Source organism: Herpailurus yagouaroundi, unplaced genomic scaffold, assembly GCF_014898765.1.
Source record: "Herpailurus yagouaroundi ecotype Mexico unplaced genomic scaffold, PumYag 67700, whole genome shotgun sequence".
Lineage (NCBI taxonomy): Eukaryota > Metazoa > Chordata > Mammalia > Carnivora > Felidae > Herpailurus > Herpailurus yagouaroundi.
Window position 1 is genome coordinate 53,281 of NW_024420499.1, and position 23,853 is coordinate 77,133.

At 42.0% G+C, this 23,853-nt stretch overlaps 1 protein-coding gene across 4 annotated transcripts in view; it reads right to left on the reverse strand.

Moving 5' to 3' along the window:
- PLS3 (plastin 3) overlaps positions 1-23,853 on the reverse strand; it is a 94,315-nt gene that overhangs the window by 5,572 nt on the left and 64,890 nt on the right. For 3 of the 4 annotated variants that reach the window (XM_040468456.1, XM_040468458.1, XM_040468457.1), the window contains 11 exons: positions 19,674-19,803; positions 19,302-19,434; positions 16,237-16,318; positions 14,702-14,867; positions 12,177-12,319; positions 9,819-9,845; positions 9,455-9,550; positions 4,507-4,702; positions 2,872-2,950; positions 1,094-1,208; positions 737-870 (listed from right to left, as the gene is read on the reverse strand). In XM_040468456.1, coding sequence (XP_040324390.1) covers positions 737-870; positions 1,094-1,208; positions 2,872-2,950; positions 4,507-4,702; positions 9,455-9,550; positions 9,819-9,845; positions 12,177-12,319; positions 14,702-14,867; positions 16,237-16,318; positions 19,302-19,434; positions 19,674-19,803 — 1,301 coding nt within the window. The remainder of the gene's footprint in view (positions 1-736; positions 871-1,093; positions 1,209-2,871; positions 2,951-4,506; positions 4,703-9,454; positions 9,551-9,818; positions 9,846-12,176; positions 12,320-14,701; positions 14,868-16,236; positions 16,319-19,301; positions 19,435-19,673; positions 19,804-23,853) is intronic. The other variant, XM_040468459.1, reaches the window with a different exon arrangement.

The following is a 23,853-nucleotide window of genomic DNA, read 5'->3' on the forward strand; positions in this document are numbered from 1 at the left end:
TTATTTATTTTTGGGACAGAGAGAGACAGAGCCTGAACGGGGGAGGGGCAGAGAGAGAGGGAGACACAGAATCGGAAACAGGCTCCAGGCTCTGAGCCATCAGCCCAGAGCCCGACGCGGGGCTCGAACTCACGGACCGCGAGATCGTGACCTGGCTGAAGTCGGACGCTTAACCAACTGCGCCACCCAGGCGCCCCTATGAGATCTTTTTTAAATGGATCCAGGGACTGTTCATAATTTTTGCTTTCTGTTTTTTTTTTTTTTTTTTTTTTAATTCACTGACACTAAATGAAACTCAAGGCTGCATGCCAGGCTTCCTAGTAAAACAGGTGAACAGGGGTGCCTGGGTGGCTCAGTTGGTTAAGCATCTTGATTTCAGCTCAGGTCATGATCTCATGGTTCGTGAGATCGAGCCCCACGTCAGATCTATGTGCTGACAGCCTGTGTGGGATTCTCTCTCTCTGCCCCTCCCCGACTCATGCTCCTCTCTCTCGAAATAAATGCAAAAAACTTAAAAAAATAAAACCAGGAAATATTCACAGTTCTGCTGCCTGGCTTTCAAGGAGGCATCTCCCACTGAACACCCAGCATGTATTCGTTACTTCAGCCCACTTAAGAGTCTAAACGCAAACATTTCAAAGACATAGTCACCAACACGTCTGCCTGAAAGTGACAAGAAGTAGATCACAGACCAGTACTGCAGCGAAGCGTGAACAGCTCGGACTGCGTACCGTACCTTCTCATCAGCTGCCAGACCAAAGCTAAAGTCAGAGTTTGGTTTCCATCATTCAGGTCCTGCCCTCCAATACCAACCAGGGAGAATTTGGCAGGATGCTTCCCCAGTTCAACAGCATAGTTGCAGTTTTCCAGCTGTAAACGCACAAAAGGTAAACGGTCAAAGATTTCTCGTCTGCTTACTCCGTGCACATATGTGAGTACGTGTTTGCGACGCGGGGTGCTCCACGCATCAAAAGAAGTCAAGACACAGTTCCTGTTCTCAAGAAGCTCAGACTCAAGAGTGTTCTAAACGAAAGAAACACACGGAGAATAAAAACAGCCCGTAACAAATCTGTGTGGCGACCGAGCGATCTACCTTTTTCATGTTGGCTCCGAGTTTTGGGTATGGAGGTTTATTGACCTTACTCCAGTCAACAGGAACTTTAATTCGTTCGTACAACTGTAAGATTACCAAGGCGTCTTGTAGGTCACTAAAGATTTAAAAAGAATTCAATCAGTGTTTTCAGACAGCCAGACTTGGTTTCATGAAAAGCAGTAACAGTACAGGGGTGACTAAAACATAGAAAACCTGACCAACGATGGAAGAATAGCTGAAGAATCGGTGGTATATATACACAATGGAATATTACTCGGCCATCAAAAAGAATGAAATCTTGCCATTTGCATCAACAGGGATGGAACTGGGGCGTGTGATGCTAAGCGAAGTAAGTCAGGCAGAGAAAGACAAATATCATATGATTTCACTCATATGTGGAATTAAAGAAACCAAACAGATGAACATAGGGGAAGGGAAGGAAAAATAAGATAAAAACAGAGAGGGACGCAAACCATAAGAGACTCTGAAATACAGAGAACTGAGGGTTGATGGGGGAGTGGGAGAGAGGGGACAATGGGTGGTGGGCATTGAGGAGGGCACTTGTTGGGATGAGCCCTGGGTGTTGTATGTAAGTGATGAACCACGAAATTCTACTCCTGAAATCGTTATTACAACTATATTAACTAAATGGGATTTAAACTAAAAAAGTAAATAAAACCTAGAAAACCACAGATAATACCCCAGCCTCCTATTTTCTTAAAAAAAAAAAAATTTTTTTTTCAACGTTTATTTATTTTTGGGACAGAGAGAGACAGAGCATGAACGGGGGAGGGGCAGAGAGAGAGGGAGACACAGAATCTGAAGCAGGCTCCAGGCTCCGAGCCATCAGCCCAGAGCCCGACGCGGGGCTCGAACTCACGGACCGCGAGATCGTGACCTGAGTTGAAGTCGGACGCTCAACCGGCTGAGCCACCCAGGCGCCCCTAGGCTCCTATTTTCTATCAGTCTGTCCCCAAAACAAAGGTAACATCATCTTGCTCACTTGAAATATTTATTGAGAGCTTACTTTTTGCAAGGGACTATTCTAGAAGCTGGGCAATAGGACAAAAATCCCTGGCCTTACTTTAGAGTTAGAGAGAGAGACAAAAAACAAGTATATGGATAAACAGATCATTTGATTTGGGGGTGTATATAACTGCTATGGAGATAAAAAAGAACTAGGGTTAGGGTTAAGGAGCGTTAGGTGCTGGGCCGGGTCTGAATTCGTGGTTTGAATATAGTAAGGGAGTAAGGCATTAGAGGCGGAAAAGAACATTCCATGCTGAGAGAACAGTGAACACAAAGGCCTCAAGACATCATGGATGGTCTACCTAAGGCATTTCTTGGTCTCTGTTTCAAAATATTAACTATCTGTTCCCTAGGGTGTTAGAAAGACATCCTTACATTCTTTCACTTAATGATCATATAGAGAAATAATCTGGGCTTCTGCATATTTGGAAAATAATGATGGATGTCACCACTAAGCATTTTCCACTATAAATGACCACTGTAAACTAACTTTTTTTGAGAGAGAGGGAGAGAGTGCGTGCAAATGGGGAAAGGGGCAGAGGGAGGCAGGGGAGAGACAGAATCTTAAGCAGCCTCTATGCTCAGTGCGGAGCCCAACACGGGGTTCGATCTTGAGCTGAATTAGGAGTCAGACACTCCACCAGGCACCCTGTAAACTAACATTTAGAAAATGTTTAGAGCTGTCATTATTTCTGTGGCATCCACTCATGACGTTCCTAATTGTTTATAAGAAAAGTAGAAAAGCTTACGCATAGAGATGGTTTACATGGGGATTAACACCAAGAGAGTTCATCCAGTTACGGAAGGTTCTTTCTTCACGAGTTTCTCCTATTAAGAATATTCACAAAGTTTATATATTAATGCAACACCTTGTATGTGCATATAATATGAAAGCATATGTAAGATTATTTCATTTCCTCTGTACAGATCTAGAGGTTTTCTCCAATATGAATCTCCAAACATTTTCTCTACTTTCTCTCTACATACATGTTTTTTATTGTTTTTATTTTTTTAAAGTCCATTTCTTTATATTGAGAGAGAGAGAAAGAGAGAGAAAGAGAGAGAAAGAGAGAGAGAGAGAATCCTAAGCAGGCTCCATGCTGTCAGTGCAAAGCTTCAATGTGGGGCTCAGTCTCACAAACCGTGAGATCATGACCTGAGCCAAGATCGAGAGTCAGACACTTAACCAACTGAGCTACCCAGGTGCCCCCAGATACATGCCTGTTTTTAAAAATCTATTCATTTTATTTTAAAATTAAAGAATGCAAATTTATAATCAGTTAAGCAATTTAGAGGTTTATGAATTTTTAATAATCTTCTGTCCCTTGTAATCCTTCCCCAATATCTCCCAGAAGTAACTGATGTGATCAGTTTTACATTAAAAAAACTTTTGTGGTTATATGAACCCTCTATACTCATGAATTTACTTCTTCTTTCTACACATTTATACATCCTAAGCTACACACGAGTACTCATTTTACATGCCTATAATACTACAGCAATAAGTTACTTGAAACTGGAAAAGCATAAAGAGAGGGAGACACGGAATCCGAAGCAGGGTCCGGGCTCTGAGCTGTCAGCACAGAGCCCAACGCAGGGCTTGAACTCACAGACCGCGAGATCATGACCTGACCCCAAGTCAGATGCTCAACCGACTGAGCCACCCAGGCACCCCATTATTTTTTCTTTTTAGAGAGACAGCATGTGAGCAGGGAAGAAGGGCAGAGGAGAGAGAAAGAGAATCTCAAGTAGGTTCCACGCTCAGCACGGAGCGTGACGCAGGGCTTGACCCCACGACCCTGGGATCACGACCTGAGCTGAAATCAAGAGTCGGGCTCAACTGCCTGAACCACCCAGGCGCCCCTTAAAGATTTTATTTTTAAGTAATCTCTATACCCTACGTGGGGATCAAATTCAAAATCCCGAGATTGAGACTAGCACGCTCAACTGACTGAGCCTGCCGGGCACCCCTAGTATTTTTTGAGTAGGGGAGTAGAAAAGGAATCGGGGCTAGTTCTGGTCAGTCCAACCATGGATGAATGAAATAATACTGTAAATTTATAGGTCAAATTTAATGCATATGTATATTTGTGGAAGGAGAGGTTTAAAAAGTGATCTAATTCTAAAATATTAAAATAAAGCACGGGTTTACTAAGTGGCCTTAAGCTAAGTGATCAGTGACTCCTTTACAAGTTTCCTTGTATCATCCTTTTCTATCAGCTGCCACTTTTTACTCAGCCTTTGGGCCTACTTCCAGCAGATATTTGCTAAGGGAAAGTGGATAAGGAAACGTATTAAGTCAAGATCCTGAAACCATCGTGGCCTACGTAACATATTTCCACTCTGTAGTCCTGCACATTAGAATGTGAGAAACCTTCAGTTACCTTCCAATAGAGTCCAGTCAATATCCTGGTTCTCTGGCTTCGTTAGTGCTGGGTATTTATTGAACAGGTTAGCCACAAAGGCCAAGTTCAGTTTGGGGTTTCCACTGACAACATCAGCAGGGGTAACAAACTGTCTGCAACCTAACTTGTCTGCTTGTTGAAGCATACTCTCTGCTCTCTTCAAATCATCTGTTTCCTGTTGAAGTAAGAAGACATATTGTAAAAGGCTAAAAATACTAAAAATATAGAAACGTTTCCCTACAATGATAGGCTGGATATACAATTCTACTTTCTCTTAGCCAACACATGGTATTTATTATAAAATTGTTTGTGGAATGCAACAGAAAGTTGGCTGTATTTGATTGCAGTACCTTAAAAATACCCTAGGTGGCACCAGATGATTTATCTAAGGATACTACATTTAATTCCATTGGGATTACATCTCCTGCTAAAACTCATCAAGAAAAAAGCAAAAACTGCTCAGATTTTTCAGTTGGGCCCTAAGGGAGGTGTAAGACTGAAAAAGAAAAAATAATTATGAGAAAATAATTTAAAAATAATAATCAAGAATCGCAGTTTCCAATGATTTGATTTCAGGTTTAAATTGTGCATTTCAAATTGTAGTTTTTCTCTTCAGGGATTTTTTTTTAGTCTATTTTATTTGTTTACGGGTTGCTTTACTTAACTTTTCCACCCAGGAAGAAGCAATGTTGTGCATTTCTGCAAATACTTACTTTCGACTAATTCCTATGACTCCCAACTTGTTACCTTCTTCCCCATTCTATTTTTTTTAATGTTTATTTTGAGAGAGAGAGAGAGAGAGACAGAGCGAGAGCACTAGGGTGAGTTGGGGAGGGGTAGAGAGAGAGGGAGACAGAGAATCTCAAGCAGGCTCTGCACTGTCAGCACAGAGCCCAACGCGGGGCTCGAACCCAGAAAATCTGAGATGACCTGAGCCGAAACCAAGAGTCAGAAGCTCAACCAACTGAGCCACCCAGGTGCCCACCCCATTCTATTTTTTTCCCCTTTTCTTTTCCCCCTGGAAACATGCATGCTGAGCTCTTGATCAACATAGGGTTTGGTGAAGAATGTGAGTTACCCAATCATTTCAGACCAGTGTCAAAATTGGTTTCTCAGACACCCAGTATTCCCGCCTCCCAATGCTACAAGTAAAAAAACCGGGAGCTACAGGAGGCACAGTTGCTTTGGGATTTTCTGTGTCTAGTGACCTATGTTTGGAAAAGAACACAGCAACACTCTGAGAAGTTCCTATATCTGTACACTACAGTTTGTCCCAGGGCAAATGTAGCACTTCTGGACAACAGTGTCCCCTATAAAAAGGTTTTACAATTGGTGGGAAAAGAAGAGATAAAGCTAAAGGAAGCTTGAGGAATGTTACTTTTAAACTAACGCTGCCCAGAATGTATAATTTGAGGGTTTTAACTTTGTCTTAAAATTTTTTTTTTTTTAACGTTGATTTATGTTTGAGACAGAGAGAGACAGAGCATGAACGGGGGAGGGTCAGAGAGAGGGAGACACAGAATCCGAAACAGGCTCCAGGCTCTGAGTGGTCAGCACAGAGCCCGACGGCGGGGCTCGAACTCACGGACCGCGAGATCGTGACCTGAGCCGAAGTCGGCCACTCAACCGACTGAGCCACCCAGGCGCCCCTTAACTTTGTCTTTAATGGGTGATGCTCCTTAGTTTTTTAACCTCCAGTGCGATACCTTGACTGTGTAGGACTCCAGAACAATGTGTGTTTATTGTGTTACCCTTGTAACCTTCTGCAGCCAGTAACCACCAGAAGATTGGCAATTGAGTGGGATTCAACGTTTCTTCAGGATTCTCTGTGAGCATATAGTGAGTTCCTCTCAGAGCCTTTTCTATTTCTTGTAACCTGTCAGTTATTACTTTAATATTGTTTGACTTATGCTATTTACCAGCTTTATCTTAAAATCCCTTCTTCATTGATCACCCTGGCATTCTTAATGAAGCATTGACATAATATTGGAACAGAAGGAAGCTTTAAAATAGATGACAACCAAAAACTTAAATAGTCAAATATACAATAGTGAAATAAAAATAATCAAATCCAAAAAAACATATATGCAGAAATAACTTCAGCTCCTATCTCACACTATATTCAAAATTAACTCCAAACATATATTTCTAAACGCAAAAAGCCAAACTCTAAAAACCTCTAGGAGAAAACATAGGAGGAAATACTTGTGACCTTGTATTATGCTAAAATTTCTCAGATACAACATCAAAAGCATGATCCGTAAAAGAAAAATGACTAAATTTGACTTGGCTAAAATTAAGAACGTCTGTTCTTTGAAAAACGTTGGGAGAAAACATTTGCAAATCACATATCCGATAAAGGATTTGTATCCAAAATACATAAAAAACACTCAAAACTTGCTAATAAGAAAACAAACAATGCAATTAAAAATGGACAAAATGTTTGAACAATGACGATACACGGATGGTAAATAGTCACATAAAAATGTTCAACATCACAGGTCACTAGGGAAATACAAATTAAAACCACAATGACAGATATTTCAACACCTGTTAGAATGAGCCAAGTTAAAAGGGCTAACCACACTGAAGTGTTAGCGAGGACGTGGATGAACTGGAACTTTCATACACTGCTGGTGGCAATGTAAAATGGTACAACCACTTGAGCAAATGAATTAGCAGCTTCTTCAAAAAGTTAACCATCAAATGGGGCGCCTGGGTGGCGCAGTCGGTTAAGCGTCCGACTTCAGCCAGGTCACGATCTCGCGGTCCGTGAGTTCGAGCCCCGCGTCGGGCTCTGGGCTGATGGCTCAGAGCCTGGAGCCTGTTTCCGATTCTGTGTCTCCCTCTCTCTCTGCCCCTCCCCTGTTCATGCTCTGCCTCTCTCTGTCCCAAAAATAAATAAACGTTGACAAAAAGTTAACCATCACCAATAACCATACCCCATCACTCAGCCATTTCACTCCTAGGTACTTCCCAAAGAGAAATGAATGCACATATTTACACAGAGACTTCTATATGAATGTTCATAGCAGCTGTAGTTGTAATAGCCCCAAACTGGAAACAATCCAAATGTTCAACAAGTGCGTGGGTTAACAAATTGTGGTATTTCCATTCATCGGAATACAATTCAGCCTTTAAGAAGGAATGAATTTATGATACATGTGACAACATGAATGAGTCTCAAAATAATCATGCCAAGCGAAAGGAGCTACACAAAAAAAGAATACATACTACAGGGGTCCATTTATATAAAATTTGCAAATATTCAAACTAATGTAAAGTGAAAGAAAGCAAATGAGTGGTTGCCTGGGAAGGGGGAGTAGGGGAAAGTGGCAGGAAGGAACTATAAAGGATCACGAGCAACCCTGATGTGATAATGGATTTGAAAAAATCAGTCATCAATGAGGCCCTAAAGAAGGTATAAGGCTGAAAAAGATGAAGGACGCTGAACAACAAGGGAAAAGCGTGAGCACGGGCTCAGAGATAAAACTAGTGGGAAACATCGCTGGATAGGAGACCTGGAACAAGACAGTGTAGGGCCTTAAATGCTAAGCAGAACATTTCGGACTAAAGACTACAGTCAATGGGAATCCTTGACGGACTCTGAGGAGGGAAGAGACAAAGGAGTGTTTTCAGATCAATCAGGGAAGACTGAATGGAGAAGAGCTGTATCAGAATCAGAATCAGTTAGTATCCTGGTGCCATTTACACAGGCATAAGGTCATCTGGTTAGCCTTCCCAGACAGCTCCCTAGTGCACAGGACAGCCCCTCATCCATACCAGGTGACTGAACCAAAGAGTCTCACATCTAACATACAGACAGAAATACACGTACACAAGTCAGTTACAAGTTCAGTTCTGATAAGGGCAGTGTAAATGGTTTAGACAGTATAATCCACTCAATCCCACTGCATAATAGGGTAGAAATGTGGATTTTCTTTCCTTCTTCTTCTTTTTTTTTTTTTTTTTTTTAAGTAGGCTTCATGCCCAGCATGGAGCCCAACGCGGGGCTTGAACTCACAAACCGTGAGATCATGACCTGAGCTGAAACCAAGAGTCGGGTGCTTAACTGACCGAGCCACCCAGGTGCCCCCAAATTAGTACAGTGCATCCTATATCTAATAGGTACAAACAATAAACTAGGCGAACGTAGAAACTTGAGACTAGTCTAGTCCAACTCCTTACTTTATGGATGGGCTAAGTGAGATCCAGTATGGGGAAGAAATGTGTCCAAGGTCACTGGACAAATCAATGACGTAAGCAGGGAACATGTTCCGTGAATGATTCCCCATATTGGATTTCAGGGATCAGCAGTTTGTAAACATAGTCACATTACCCTCAACACAGGAATATTACAGATGCATATATGAACATAGAGTCACTAAATGTCTTACTGTGATTACAATCCAAACACCTGGAAAAGGTTAGTTTCTAACACTTCTTTCCTCACCCTCGCTTTGAATATTTTATGCAATCCGTATAAACCAACAGCGCCATCACTGTGGAGCTCACTAATAAACTGTCAAAATAAACCAAAGCTAATCTTTCTGCCTTTGAATTACACCCACAGCAATACATTTTTTTTTTAATTTTTTTTTCAACGTTTATTTATTTTTGGGACAGAGAGAGACAGAGCATGAACAGGGGAGGGGCAGAGAGAGAGAGGGAGACACAGACTCGGAAACAGGCTCCAGGCTCCGAGCCGTCAGCCCAGAGCCCGACGCGGGGCTCGAACTCACGGACCGCGAGATCGTGACCTAGCTGAAGTCGGACGCTTAACCGACTGCGCCACCCAGGCGCCCCAGCAATACATTTTAAAGTAACGCTTAAAACTGTCAACACCACCACATGCAATTATAACAATTCTTGCTATTTAGAAGAAATGGACAATGATTTTGTAAGACTGTAGAATTTCAATACTTACATTGAAACCCGACATGTTAATATCTATCCGTGGTTCCCCTTCTTTTTGTCCTTTTGGTGCAATTTGATTGAGAAGATGGAAATAGGCTTTGGAATCCTACAAGTGAATTGAAAGTTGCAGTGAGATCACATTTACAAAGAATGAATGTATCCTCTTGTCCCGTGTTTGTAAGGATATTTGCATTGGATTTTGGGAGAACGGATGGCAGAAATCTCTGCCTTCAAAGCGAACAGATCTTTCCCCCAGAAAAGTCCATCTATCTGGCCTAACGTCTGCCTTGAATATGGATAACTAGATTTTATCATGGCTTCACAATTGATTAACATTACCCATAATACTAGTAAACACATAACTAGTTCTGTACCTTCACTGAATTACTGAAGTCAATAAGCTTGGTAGACAAAACAAGCAAGAAAAGAAAGTAGGAGCAGAAATCCCGGAAGCATAGGGAAAGAGAAAATAAACAGGTTACATCATTACAAAACACGATATATACCATAACCTACGGAGAAGAGATTAGCTGTGTTAAAGATGTGTTTAGTTGTAGACTTAAATGACCATTCTTAAATGAGTAACACTTGAGTGGGTGAAATAACACATTTAACACTTTGTGACCTGAATATCCTCAGCCAAACACGATTTTTCTTTTTAAGCTCCTGAACTCATTTATTGTTTGAATGTTTTTGCTTGGAATTCCAATAATTAAAGCGGTGTTGCTCATATGGGGGTGGGCTGCGTGACTTCGGGCTGTGTGGACACGCCACAGAATACAACTTGAAAACCACAGTACCACCGCAAACAATTAATAAGGGTCCCCAACACACCTGTCAAGTAAACTGCCTTCAGGGGACAGAAACTGCTCACCGCTGGGAAGGTGATCCTCCAATATAGCAGGACTTGGAATTCCTATATAATATTTTTGTAATCAGAAGTGTTAAACATCATCACAGTAAACTAGAGGATTACTGACCCTTGACGTCCAGACAGGCTCTAAAGGAATGTTCCTCCTAGTAAGTTCTGTAGATTATGCGCACCTTAATCCCCTGGGGGAAGCTGTCCAATATGCAGATTACTGGATCAAAACCCAGACCTACCAAATATGAACCCCTGGGAGTTACCCAGAGCTGCGTCTTAGATGAGCTAAGGCAAGTGAGTTTGACGCATAATGCCATAAATGATGCCGAGAACGGGGAGAATCAGGTGAGTGAAATCCATTTCAGACCAATTCATGAAATGCAAACCCAGATGCTACCATTGTGGGCATAGGATTTGCCTCCCTGTAATAGGATATTTACTGTTGCAAAAATGTGTTTGCTCACAATTTCTTTCTAAAGGTGCATAAACAATTCATGATCAAATCCTATGCACTTGAGAACAGGTAAAGAGCAGGCCCAGCATTGTAGGTACTATCCTGAAAAGGGCTTTGCACGTGAAAATTGAACTTGAATACGGATAAGTCGGAAGCCCTTTTTCACATTACCCAACAATGCTTTGCTTTTTAAAAAGATTCAAGGCAGGCTTTATTTATTTACTTTTAAACAGGATTTCCTTTTGTACATTTAAAATACATCCCAGAACAGAAAACCCATTTCCAAGTGGTTTTTGAGAACACATCTAATGCATACGGCAAAAATACACCTGGCCAAACATGTTGTGTAAGTTAAAAGAAGGGATGGGGAACCAGCTGGTCTTACAATTTTGGAGCTATCGTGAAGTTTCACTGATGAAATCAGTATTGCCAATATCCCATCACTTCCTCTCACCGCTGAACGCATTGATGTGACCACAGACTATTGTTTTCATAGCCCTGTGGGTCAGTGACATCTGGTGAAGATCCTTGAGTTTGTTCCCCGTGTCCCAACGTCTGGATTTTGCAGAGTTGAGGCAATTAATGAGGACTCTGTGATATTCGCTATGGTAATTGTGGCCCCCTCTCTCTGGGAAGCCAAAGCAACATGTGGTCAAGGACTTGATTTTCTTTTTCTTTTTCTTTTTTTTTAAAAGTTTATTTATTTTTGGGAGAGAGAGAGAGAGAGAGAGACAGAGAGCACACAAGCCGGGGAGGGACAGAAAGAGAGGGGGACAGAGGACCAGAAGCAGGCTCCGTCCTGTCAGCACAGAGCCCGACGTGGGGCTCGATCTCACAAACCGCGAGATCATGACCTGAGCCGCAGTCGGACCCTTAACCGACTGAGCCACCCAGGCGCCACTTTGCAGGTCTGTTATGTGCCAGGTATCGTGTTAGAGGTGGGATTTAGCACGAGGGCCCTAGAGCAGGGGCTGAGGTAGGAGACACAGACACATGTTAAGAGCTCATCACTACCCTCCGGAACTCAGTGTCCAATGGTGGGAGCACATGACAGAAGAGAAGCCAAACATGAAAGACGAAGGGGAATCTCGGGGCCCTTTCTCTCTCTTCTAGAGCTATACTAACAGATACACTGAGGTCTGGGAAAGGCAGTTAGGAAGAGGCTAGTCGTGGCCCCCCCTTCTATACTCCATGTTTAACAGTAGGAAGAACGTAGAAGTTAGGACTAGAATACTTGTACCCTTTTTCACAGAAGCAGAGCTAGACTTGGGGCTAGTGCTCGTTCCTAGGTTTTGTCTCTTACTGAAAACTACCATCGGGGCCAAGGGCGAACAAGGCCTGGTGATATACTGGTGGAATTCCCTCGCCGCTCATCACGTCGCCCAAGAGTGTGATCGTTCTCTGCACCGTTACCTTGATGTCAGCACTAAAGTTGTTGATTTTTTGCCAGCCCGAGTTTTCCAAATGAAAGTTGGCCCATCTAAGCAGAAGCTCTTCTGGAGACAGTTTCATGAGCTCCTCCAAAGTCTCCCCGTCTCGAAGTAAGGCGGCCAAGGCTATAAGGAAAAAAACCCCCACAACCGATATGTTATCTGACAATGGTCATTGTAAGTTCATTTGGTCTTCTGACGCTCTGTGAAGTAATGGACGTGCAGAAACTAGCATGACCTAGGTCCTCAGTTTTAGGTATGGAGAGTCTGATAAAAGATAAATACAGAAGTAGATAATTATGCAATGATATAAAGATACTGTGTTATGAAGATACACAGCAAATACACAATACTATAATGTATTGTTTTCATTCTTCACATTCCAAATGGCAAATAAGCTACAGGTTTTTGTAAATGCTTCTTTATTTAATTTAGAGAGAGAGAGAGAGAGAGAATGTGTGTGCAAGCAGGCAAAGAGCAGAGGGAGAGGGAGAGAGAGAATCCCAAGCAGGCTGTGCACTCAGCCACCCAGGCACCCCAAGTTACAGTTTTTGAAAGATTTTTACATTATGTCATATACTTACCTAAATTGTCCTTGTTTAATAATATTAAAATCAGAGATTGGGGGAAGGATGTTAAAAATATTGGAGCCTTTATACTTAACCTTTTGACTATAGGAGTACAGGAACACTCCAGTATTCATATTTATTTTTTATTTTTTTAGTGTTTATTTTTGAGAGGGAGAGATAGAGTGTGAGTGGGGGAGGGGTGGAGAGAGGGGGAGACACAGAACCCAAAGCAGGCTCCAGGCTCTGAGCTGTCAGCACAGAGCCCGACGTGGGGCTCGAACTCACGAACTGTGAGATCATGACCTGAGCTGAAGTCGGACACTTAACTGACTTGAGCCACCCAGGCATCCTGGTATTCATATTTAAGTATAGTTAACTTACTCCTGAAGGGTTAAATATGGTTTTTAAAAAATATTTTTACTTTTTAAAAAAAGTAATCTCTACACCAAACATGGGGCTCAAACTCACAACCCCCAAATCAAGACTTGTATGCTCTACAGACTGAGCCAGCCAGGTGCCTGGGTTAAACCTATTTTTAATGGGATATAATTCAACTTTACATTTTCTATAGCACCTAACATGTAAAAGCCCCTCAATTATTATTTTTTTAGAGATGAATGGGTGTTTTTTTATGCTTATTTATTTTTGAGAGAGAGAGAGAGATAGAGAGAGAGAGAGAGAGAGAGAGAGAGAGAGAGAACGGAGGGGCAGAGAGAGGGAGACACAGAATCCAAAGCAGACTCCAGGCCCTGAGCTGTCAGCACAGCGCCCCATGTGGGGCTTGAACCCACGAACTGCGAGATCATGACCTGAGCCAAAGTCGGATGCCCAACCGACTGAGCCACCCAGGCACCCCACCGCTCAATTATTTTTTGTTGTTGAATGGAATGTGTAGAAGAAGCCAAAGGTTTTTAGTAAATATTCCCTCAGGTAATAGAGAGAAGCACGGGTGTCTGCATAGAGAACCATCTAAATTTTAGCATTGTTTTAGGAGTAAGTCATGCAGTCCTAATGCAATTATTACCTCCCATAAGATAAAAGGAGGTTTATATTGAACAAGAAGACTGAAATTGCCTGATTTCTGAAGAGGTCTAAGTAATGCTTTTATCAGGCCAGTTTCATCTTTCACGGACTCTGCTTCATGCCATGTCACTTTGACCCTGAGGGATTGAAGCAAGGGCAGAGGCAGCATGGTCACTTGTCCAGGACCCTCCGTTGGCTCCCCATCTCCACCAAGTCAAAGGCTAGAAAGGATTAAACACCATGACATCTATGCACCTGAGACCTTGGCAAAGAAGAGCCATTTGATCTATTACACAAGCCAATGTAATTTTATTTTGTTGTCCTCTTTTCCTTTTTGAACAGACTTCAACTCCTTTAATAAGACAAACACCACGGTGAAGGTGGCTAGCAGCGAGAGGAATTATATTTGTTCAAATATAGGTACCTTGGAGTGGACCAAAAGAGAAAGTGTAATGGTGTCCAAAGTGGCCAAAAAGTCTTACGATGGATGAATGTGCAAAATGAGACGGCTGACAGACAGTCTGGGACTTTGAAACTGCCGAGAACCCCAAATATATATTCCCCAGAAGTCACTAGGATTGAGAGACTGATTTCTGGAATAAGATAGGAATGTTTGGAGTGGTGCTTCGTATTTTAATTTAGCCTTACAGGAAGAGGGTAATGTGTAAGAGGGATGATGCTTCTGCTGGTTCAGGACATATGCAACCATCAAGGGCAGGCTGGCATAGTTCTGAAGAGATCTAAATCAGCGAGAGAATAGAAAAAGCACTAAAAATAATACTAAAGAAGAAAAGTTGTAATCAGGCTGTTTTCCTGAATAACACTATAGCATTACCTTCTGTTAATTCTAGTTAGCGTCTAATCACCTCAATTAAATGAAAGCACAACTTTCAAAATCGTGACGATGTTCCATTACCTTCATTCCTGCTTAATTCAATGTCGGCGAACAAACCGATCTTAATGATCTGCCAGAGCAGTCCCAAAACCAGATGGGGTTTCCCAGCCCGCAAATCCTCTGCACCGATGTTCACAACGTGACACCCAATGGCAGAAGCAGAGTTCAGTGCCAAGTTCAAGTTTTCCTGCAAGACAGCCAGTTTACACATTTGCTTCTTGACCTTTCCCATTTTTTAGGAGTCTACACCCTTCACTGAAAATAATGCTCAACGAGGAAATGAGTTTCAGCCATACAGGATCCATAGGAAACAAACTCCAGACAACAGATTCCAGACTTTGGCGTTAAAAGCCTAGCTACAACAAATCTCCTCCTTATAGTTATTGTCCTTTCCAGAATTCTATGGGAAGTTAACGTGGTATTTTAATTTGGTCTCTTATTTGGTCCTTTCTCACAAAAGGAAATGGACGAGAGACGTAGAGTCAGTATATCCATGTGGGTTAAGTGTTGAATTTTTTTTGAGACTGTATTTTTTAAAATTTTTTACTTAATTTATTTTTTAAATTTACATCCAAGTTAGTTAGCATATAGTGCAACAATGATTTGAGGGGTAGACTCCTTAATGCCCCTTACCCATTTAGCCCATCCCCCCTCCCATCACCCTTCCAGTAACCCTCTGTTTGTTCTCCATATTTAAGAGTCTCTTCTGTTTTGTCCCCCCCCACCACCGTTTTTATATTAGTTTTGCTTCCCTTCCCTTATGTTCGTCTGTTTTGTATCTTAAAGTCCTCATATGAGTGGAGTCATATGATATTTGTCTTTCTCTAATTCCGCTTAGCATAATCCCCTCTAGATCCATCCACGTAGTTGCAAATGGCAAGATTTCATTCTTTTTGATTGCTGAGTAATACTCCACTGTATATATATACCACATCTTCTTTATCCATTCATGCACCGATGGACATTTGGGCTTTTAAGATTGTATTTTTAAGGAATCTCAACACTCAACACGGGGCTGAAACTTACAACCCCGAGATCAATAGTCGCATGCTCTACTGACTGAGCCAGCCAGGTGTCCCAACTGTTGGGTTTCTCAACTTACCTAAACGAGGTCTATCCCACGCACCTGAAAAAGTTCTAGAGGTTTCAAGCTCCACATCCCAAGAGGTGCTCTTGCCTGAGGGAATTTTGTTATCTAACAGGGTAATACTCACTTGATGGAAAGGGAAAATGCTCCATTCCTTAAGCATGCTAATTGACTAAGAGCTTACATATTTTTTCTTTATTTCTGCATGCTTGCACACAGTATGTAATGAAAAGAACATAGGGCTTTGGAGTTGGACCTGGATTTGAACTTCAGTTCCAACATTAAGCTTGGACAAGCTCAGAAGCCTTTCAGAGTCCCAGCTCTCCTCTGTCAAATCTGGATAATGGTCCTCAACTCAAGAGTTGTTATAAGAATTACATGGGAAGATACACAGGGCAGAACCTATGGTCTACAGAATAGGTCCTCACATGGCAGTTTCCCTGAAGAGGACAGGAAGACCAATGCGCACCTGAATGATGAAGGGCGTAAGTTTCTTCTTGTTGATGGCCCTTTCATCAATTGTATCAGGAACTGAAAGGTTGATCATTTTACTGAAACAAAAATTAAACAAGGAGTTGGTTCACTTTTAAAGAGCCTGTAAACATCACAATATTTTAAGGCTTATCCCAAAACGCCACTCATGTAATCTGAAAACGATACATGCAATATGTGACTTTCACCATGTTGATCACACAAGAAAAACTATACATGTGAAAAACTCAAGTTGAAACAAAAGACCAACGTGTTTGGTCCAGTAGCTGGGTATTTCTGAGCTGGGCATGGGGGCATACTCTCTCATTTAAATTTTTTGTATTTTACACATTATTTTATAAGAATAAATAATTTGGATAGTGAAAAAAACCTTACTAAATAACTTTAAAAATTTTTTTAATGTTCATTTATTTTTGAGAGAAAAAGAGACAGAGCACAAGTGGGAGGGGGTGAGAGAGAGGAGGAGACACAGAATCTGAAACAGGCTCCAGGCTCTGAGCGGTCAGCACAGAGCCCGATGCAAGGCTCGAACCCATGCACCACGAGCTCATGACCTGAGCCAAAGTTGGATGCCCCACCGGCTGAGCCACCCAGGCACCCCCATAAGCATTTTTAATTGCATTTTACATACAAGTAGCTTTTACTAATATTTAAAAAATTAATTAGACATAGCACAGAATACTAGATCATTTAAAATAGAAGAACTCTGGATCATCTAGACTAGCATTTCTCAACTCTTGACTATGTATTAGAATTTATCTGTTGTTTTTGAGGGGGGCGGAGAGGCAGAGAGAGAGGGAGACACAGGATCCAAAGAAGGATCCAGGCTCTGATCTGTCAGCGCAGAGCCCGATGTGGGGCTTGAACCCATGAGCTGTGACATCATGACCTGAGCCGAAGTCGTACTCTTAACTGACTGAGCCACCCAGGCACCCCCTGAATAAATTTTAAAAACAGATGAAACCCCACACTGAAATTCTGTCTCTTCTAGATTGTGTAATTCACAATTAAAAATGACCATTTATTGGGGCACCTGGGTGGCTCAGTCAGTTAAGCGACTGACTACGGCTCAGGTCACGATCTCACAGTTTGTGAGTTCGAGCCCCACGTCCGGCTCTGTGCTGACAGCTCAGAGCCTGAAGCCTGCTTCAGATTCTGTGTCTCCCCCTCTCTCTACCCCTTCCCTGTTCAGGTTCTGTGTCTCTCTGTCTCTCAATGATAAATAAACGTTTATTTTTTTTTTAATTTTTTTAATGTTTATTTATTTTTGAGACAAAGAGAGACAGAGCATGAACAGGGGAGGAGCAGAGAGAGAGGGAGACACAGAATCTGAAACAGGCTCCAGGCTCTGAGCTGTCAGCACAGAGCCCGACGTGGGGCTTCAACTCACGGACCGTGAGATTGTGACCTGAGCCAAAGTCGGACGCTTAACCAACTGAGCCACCCAGGCGCCCCTAAATAAACGTTTAAAAAGATTAAAAAAATAATTTAAAAAAATGACCATTTATTCACAAGGAGGTAAATTCGTTGAGCATGAGATTCTTTCATTCACCATATTTACTGAGCGCCTTAATGATGAGTTAGGCACTACATTTGGTGCTAATTCAGTGGTGAGAGAAAGGAAGGTTCTGCTAATTAGACAAGAATCTAGGACTTCTTTGGAAGAATCTCATCTGGTAAAATTTGGACTGAGATGCTAACATTTTAGATGTTTATAAACACTGCCTTAAAACATGTTATTCTGCACAGGGAAAACCATGCTTCTTTCCATGTAAAATTTCAATATGAAATAAATAGCATCATGTGATTATTTCTCTGCATTAAAACACAGGGGGCATTATTTCTTTAGTGCCTATATATAGACAGAAGAGGGGATCTCTTACGGTTTTTAAAAACATTTCTTTATTTACTTATTTATATTTGAGAGAGAGAGAGTATGAGCGGGGAAGGGGCCGAGAGAGAGAGAATCTTAAGCAGGTTCCATGCCCAGCACAGAGCCCGAGGTGGGGCTTGATCTCCCAACCCTGAGATCATGACCTGAGCCGAAAGCAAGAGTCCCATGCTCCACCGACTGAGCCACCCAGGCGCCCCTTCTTACTTTTTTTTCTTTTAGAAGAAATGTTAAAAATTTTTTATTTTTGAGAGAGAGACAGAGTGTCAGCCAGGGAGGGGCAGAGAGAGAGAGAAGCAGAATCTGAAGCAGGGCTCACACCCATGAACCATGAGATCATGACCTGAGCCAAAGTCAGAGGGTTAACTGACTGAGCCACCCGGGCGCCCCCTGGAGCACGCTCTTAGCCATCATGCCTCACTGCTTCAACAGAGTCCATCAACCGACAAAGTGTTGGTAATCTTACATCCTTTCTGCCAAGATACTGCTGCCTCTGGGGCAGCAGGAAGAACACCCACATTTTTCAGAAATAAGTAATTGGAGAGTGAGAACTGAAGAGGAGTGTCGCTTCTTTTTTTCGAAGCCACGGTACTTTAGAAATAAGTGGACACCGATGTACTGAAGTCCAGCAAAGCTGGTCATGGTCTGCTTGCTCAAGTGATGAGAAGAAGCTGGAAGCTGATGGCTTCTTTATAAAGTGGTCCCCACTCTAAATGACTGAGTTTTAGATTCATATTTTGGTGTTCCTTTCTCAGACACGCTCAGAGATGAAGTGGGGAGAGCCCTGACAATGTTTTTAATAACTTTTGTAAGTTTCTTTCTTTCTTTCTTTAGAGAGAGAGAGAGAGAAAGAAAGAGAGAGGGAGCATGTGTGTGGAAAAGGCAGAAAGACAGGGAGAGAGAGAATCCCAAGCAGGCTCTGCGCTAATGGCCAGAGCCCGAAATGAGGCTCGAACCCAAAAACCAGGAGACTGTGACCTGAGTTGAAATCAAGAGTCGGACCCTTAACCGACTGAGCCACCCAGGCGCCCCTGAGCCGAGACAACTGTCAATTCTAGTTATTTCCCAATGTCAAGCATCCAGAAACAGATATATCAATCATGTGGAAGACTGTTTGGGAAACCTGGATATCAAATCAACCAACATCTTACCAAAGCACAATTCCGTCACCAACAGCTTTGAACAGGTCGTCGGTGTTTGGGTTCATTGGTATAACGTGTCTGCAATCGGGATCATTTTCCAAAGCTTTGTTTATCCAGTTAACAAAAGCGTATTTTTCTTCCTCTAGAATTATGTTGAATAACAAGAAATTATTACTTCTAGCATCTCTCGCAAGCTACAGTAAATAGTCATAATGCCTTTATGGCAAGAATTGATCCCGAGTTGAATACAGGCCACAAAGTGCTTCTACTGTATTCTTAATTAGGAGGCAATGTTTTTCTCGGTCCCCTCCTTGACATTATAGCATGCATTCTACTTAGTTCATTGTGTTAGCCTAACACGGGCGAAACTATTACTATTACCTGAGTAAGAATGCTGTGTTCCTTCACTGGAAAGCTCTGAAGTGCCTCCCAGAGCACAAATCCCTTCTTTCCTGTTGATCGCTTTGCGGAAGGTTTTGGCAATATCACTGCTTTTTACCTCTTGGAAAATCTATTAATGAAAATAACATTGTTAATTCGCGATTCATTTTAAATTAGGCACGAGGAGAAGCCCATCCTCTTCTTTCACACTGCGATCAGCTGCATGGTCCCACACAGGTGCCGAGTGTTAAAGGCCACGGAACACTGCGCTCGAGTTTTGAAGCTGGTAAATGAGTACTACGATACTGGAAATGAAGCCAGAGGCAATTGCACACACTTGTGGAAAACGTTAAGTGCCACATGCATTGAATCTGCTTTAAGCCGAAAACTGGCGTGGTTCAGAAGCATACATAAATCTGTTAATTTTCTACCAACAAGTGAGCCTTTGTTCGTTCCCTGGAGAGAAAAGGCTGAGGGATCTATCTCCCTTCTTTAACCACAATTCTTAGTGCAAAGAAAGGTGAAGTTTTTAGGACTCAACACCCCCCCCCCCCAAAAAAAAAACCACACACACACACACACACCTTTTTGGGTACAATGGTAAGGGCTTGTTCAATCAAAGTTTACAGAGTAATAAGGTGAAAGAATGCATTCAGTTGGCAGCAAAGAGACGACTATGGAGAATGAACACAAAAAAGGAGCTTTTCAGTGATTGTCTTGTTTGAGCATTTATAAAATCCAGCTTCTCTTCAAAATAAGGAGCATGGCTAACAAAATTAACGTGTACATTCTAATTATACAAGAGCAGGTAGTAACAGAGCTTAATTTCACACCCTACCCTAATCGCCTGACTGAATGGACATTCGAAAGGACTACCTGTATATGTCTATTTATTTATTTATTTATTTATTTATTTATTTATTTATTTATTTTTTTTAACGTTTTATTTTATTTTTGGGACAGAGAGAGACAGAGCATGAACGGGGGAGGGGCAGAGAGAGAGGGAGACACAGAATCGGAAACAGGCTCCAGGCTCTGAGCCATCAGCCCAGAGCCTGACGCGGGGCTCGAACTCACGGACCGCGAGATCGTGACCTGGCTGAAGTCGGACGCTTAACCGACTGTGCCACCCAGGCGCCCCTATTTATTTATTTTTAAGTGTTTATTTATTTTGAGAAAGAGATAGTGAACTAGTGGGGGAGAGGCGAAGAGGGAGAGAGAGAGAATTCCAAGCAGGCTCCACGCTGCCAGCACAGAGCCCGACATGGGGCACGATCCCACGAACCGCGAGATCAGGACCTGAGCGGAAATCAAGAGTCGGACACTCAATGGATTGAGCCATCCAGGTGCCCAGGACTATCTGTATATTTTTCAAGACTGGAACTCCCCTAGGCCCAAATTTGTTCCTGATCCACCAATGCACATGGCTCAAGTAGCCACCTCCAATAAAATGAGAGCACGACGTAGTATCTTCATAAAAATTTCTTTAAAAGGTGTTTACAACACGTTAAGTGGACTTACAGACAGAAACGTATGACCCTAATGGAAAAGTTGCTCAACAAACAGAAAAGAAGTCAAAGGCCTTTGGCATTATTGACAAGTACACACACACACACACACACACACACACACACACACACATACACACACACAGCACATCTCAGGAGGTACAGCCTGTGTTTGAAGTTCATAGACCAGGATCACAATATCTAGCAGTTCAGGTTGTATCTGTGAAAGCAGGCAAGAGGAGAAGCTTTGAATCCAGCTCCCTGTGCCATTAACCAAGTCCTGGTTTTGCACAAGACAGTGTCCGGCCAAAAGCAGGGAGGGCCTTTTGATATTTAGATTTTCCAGAAGGGCACCTTTTTGTCATTAATTCACTAATCTATTAATCCAAATCGGAGAGAGTGACTTTTTTGTAACTGGTGTAAAAGTTGTAGGTATTGTTGGTGGGCCTGTCACAACGTCATGCTTTCCTCTTAACCTAAGATCCTGACTCTCCTTGGACTTACAAACCCAATTTTATTTAGGAAAATAGTTAGGAAGCAGTTAAGTTCCACAAAATCGAGCTTACTCAGTTTCCACAGCTGTGAGGTTTTTTTTTTTTTGCTATAACTAATTTCTTGAGGTAGAGTTTTGTTATTTCTTTAATTTAAACATTTGTAATCAATTTTTTTTTTTTGAGAGACAGAGAGAGAGTGCACATGTGAGCAGGGGAGGGACAGAGAGGGAGGGAGAGGGGGAAGAGAATTTTAGCAGGCTCCACGCCTGGAGTCCCACAAGGGGCTCAATCTCGTGAACCCTGAGATCACGACCTGAGCCGAAATCAAGAGTCAGATGCTTAACCGACTGAGCCACCCAGGCGTCCCTATTTTTACGTTTTTAAAGATTTTAATTTTTAAGAAATCTCTACACCCAACATGGGGCTCCAACTCAAAATCCTAAGATCAAGAGTCGCAGGTTCTGCCAAATGAGCCAAACAGGCACCCCTCTCGACATAGAATTTTAGAACGAGTTTGCACACAACCAACAAAATGACTTTTCCTCCTTTCTGGCCATTATACTGACTCCTATTAAGTACCAGTAGCATAGAGCTGATTACTCATGCACTCTGGATAATTTCTGAATTATTGAAGTTATTTTTATGTACAATCTAATTTTTTAATTTAATTTCATTTACCTCAATTTCACAGCCAAGATCATACAACAAAATGGCGACCAGCCATTATCAAAGGGTGACCCCCTTTGATAACAATATATCTACTCAGCAAAAACATAATATTTGGGGCACCTGAGTGGCTCAGTCGGTTAAGCGTCTGACTTTGGCTCCGGTCATGATCTCACCATTGGGGAGTTTGAGCCCCGCATCGAGCTCTGTGCTGAGAGCTCAGAGCCTGGAGCCTGTTTCAGATTCTGTGTCTTCCTCTCCCTCTTTCCCTCCCCTACTCACTCTCTTTCTCTCTCTCTCAAAAATAAACAAATATTAAGAAAATAAAAAAAAAACTCCTCATGGCATAAATCACTGGCATGACAAGAAAACATCCAAATCCAAAATGTTACTGCCTCAGAAATGACCTTCGAAGAGTTATTTATTTTTTTTATTGTAACTATTTTTGCCTCAAGGATCATCTGCTTCTAAAACTTCGGTTGAGGGGCGCCTGGGTGGCTCAGTCGTTTGAGTGTCTGACTCTTGATTTCAGCTCAGGTTGTGGGATCTCAGAGTTGTGGGATCGAGCCCAGTGCACGAGCCTGCTTAAGATTCTCTCTCTGCCCCACTCTCCCACTCGCACTCTCTCTAAAATAAAAAAATATAAAATAAAAATAAAAATTAGGCTGATTTCCATGATCACACTTGCAGCTGAAAAATAAATAAATCCGAATTTATATACATCGCGGAAAAGAGGAATAATATAAATAGCGAGTTAACAAAAAGAATGCCTGCTTTATCATATCCTCATGCAATTACTTACGTAGCTCTAGTTAAGCTCACGCTTGGGAATGAAAGCAAAGTTGCGATTAAAAATTAAACTTTCTAATTGCCTTCCAAAGGTTATATGACCTTCATCTTCTAAATATTTTTAAATAAATTATCCTAGCCAAGCTCAAATTTTCAGGTTCATGGTATTTTCTTCTGTGCCTTCGAGAAAAAAAAAAAACTTTAAAGGGATAATTGAAGATTTACGTATCTTACACTGCTTCACTGCAGGAGGTGATAACGCTATTTGAGTAGAAGCCCTGGCTTAACAAGAATCTCAGAAATCAGAGATAACACAAGGCCAGCTACTGTCTTCTCAATGAATCTTTTCAAAGCTGCCTGTTGTGATACTAATGAGCTCACTGTTTCGAGCTGTTTTCCCTAGCTGAGGAGGGATGGGCTTTGTCATGCGCGCAGAAGCTCTGGGTATAAGCTGCTGGCTCTGCTCCTATCCGTCTTTGCGGGTTTCTTATGGACTGTATAACTGTGTCTGATTCCTTTTTAAAGTTTCGTCACCTTTCTAGCTCAGTGCGGGACTAGTGAGTGGCCAGACGAAAGCAATCCAGAGGCATAATGACTGAAGCGGAAGGAAAGATTTCAGAAAGAATTGCAAAATATTGACTGGCTTCCAGGGTTTGAGGCTTGCTTCCAAAGTGTTTCCAAAGTAATACGTTTGAATTTTTCCCTTTGTGTGTGTGTGTGTGG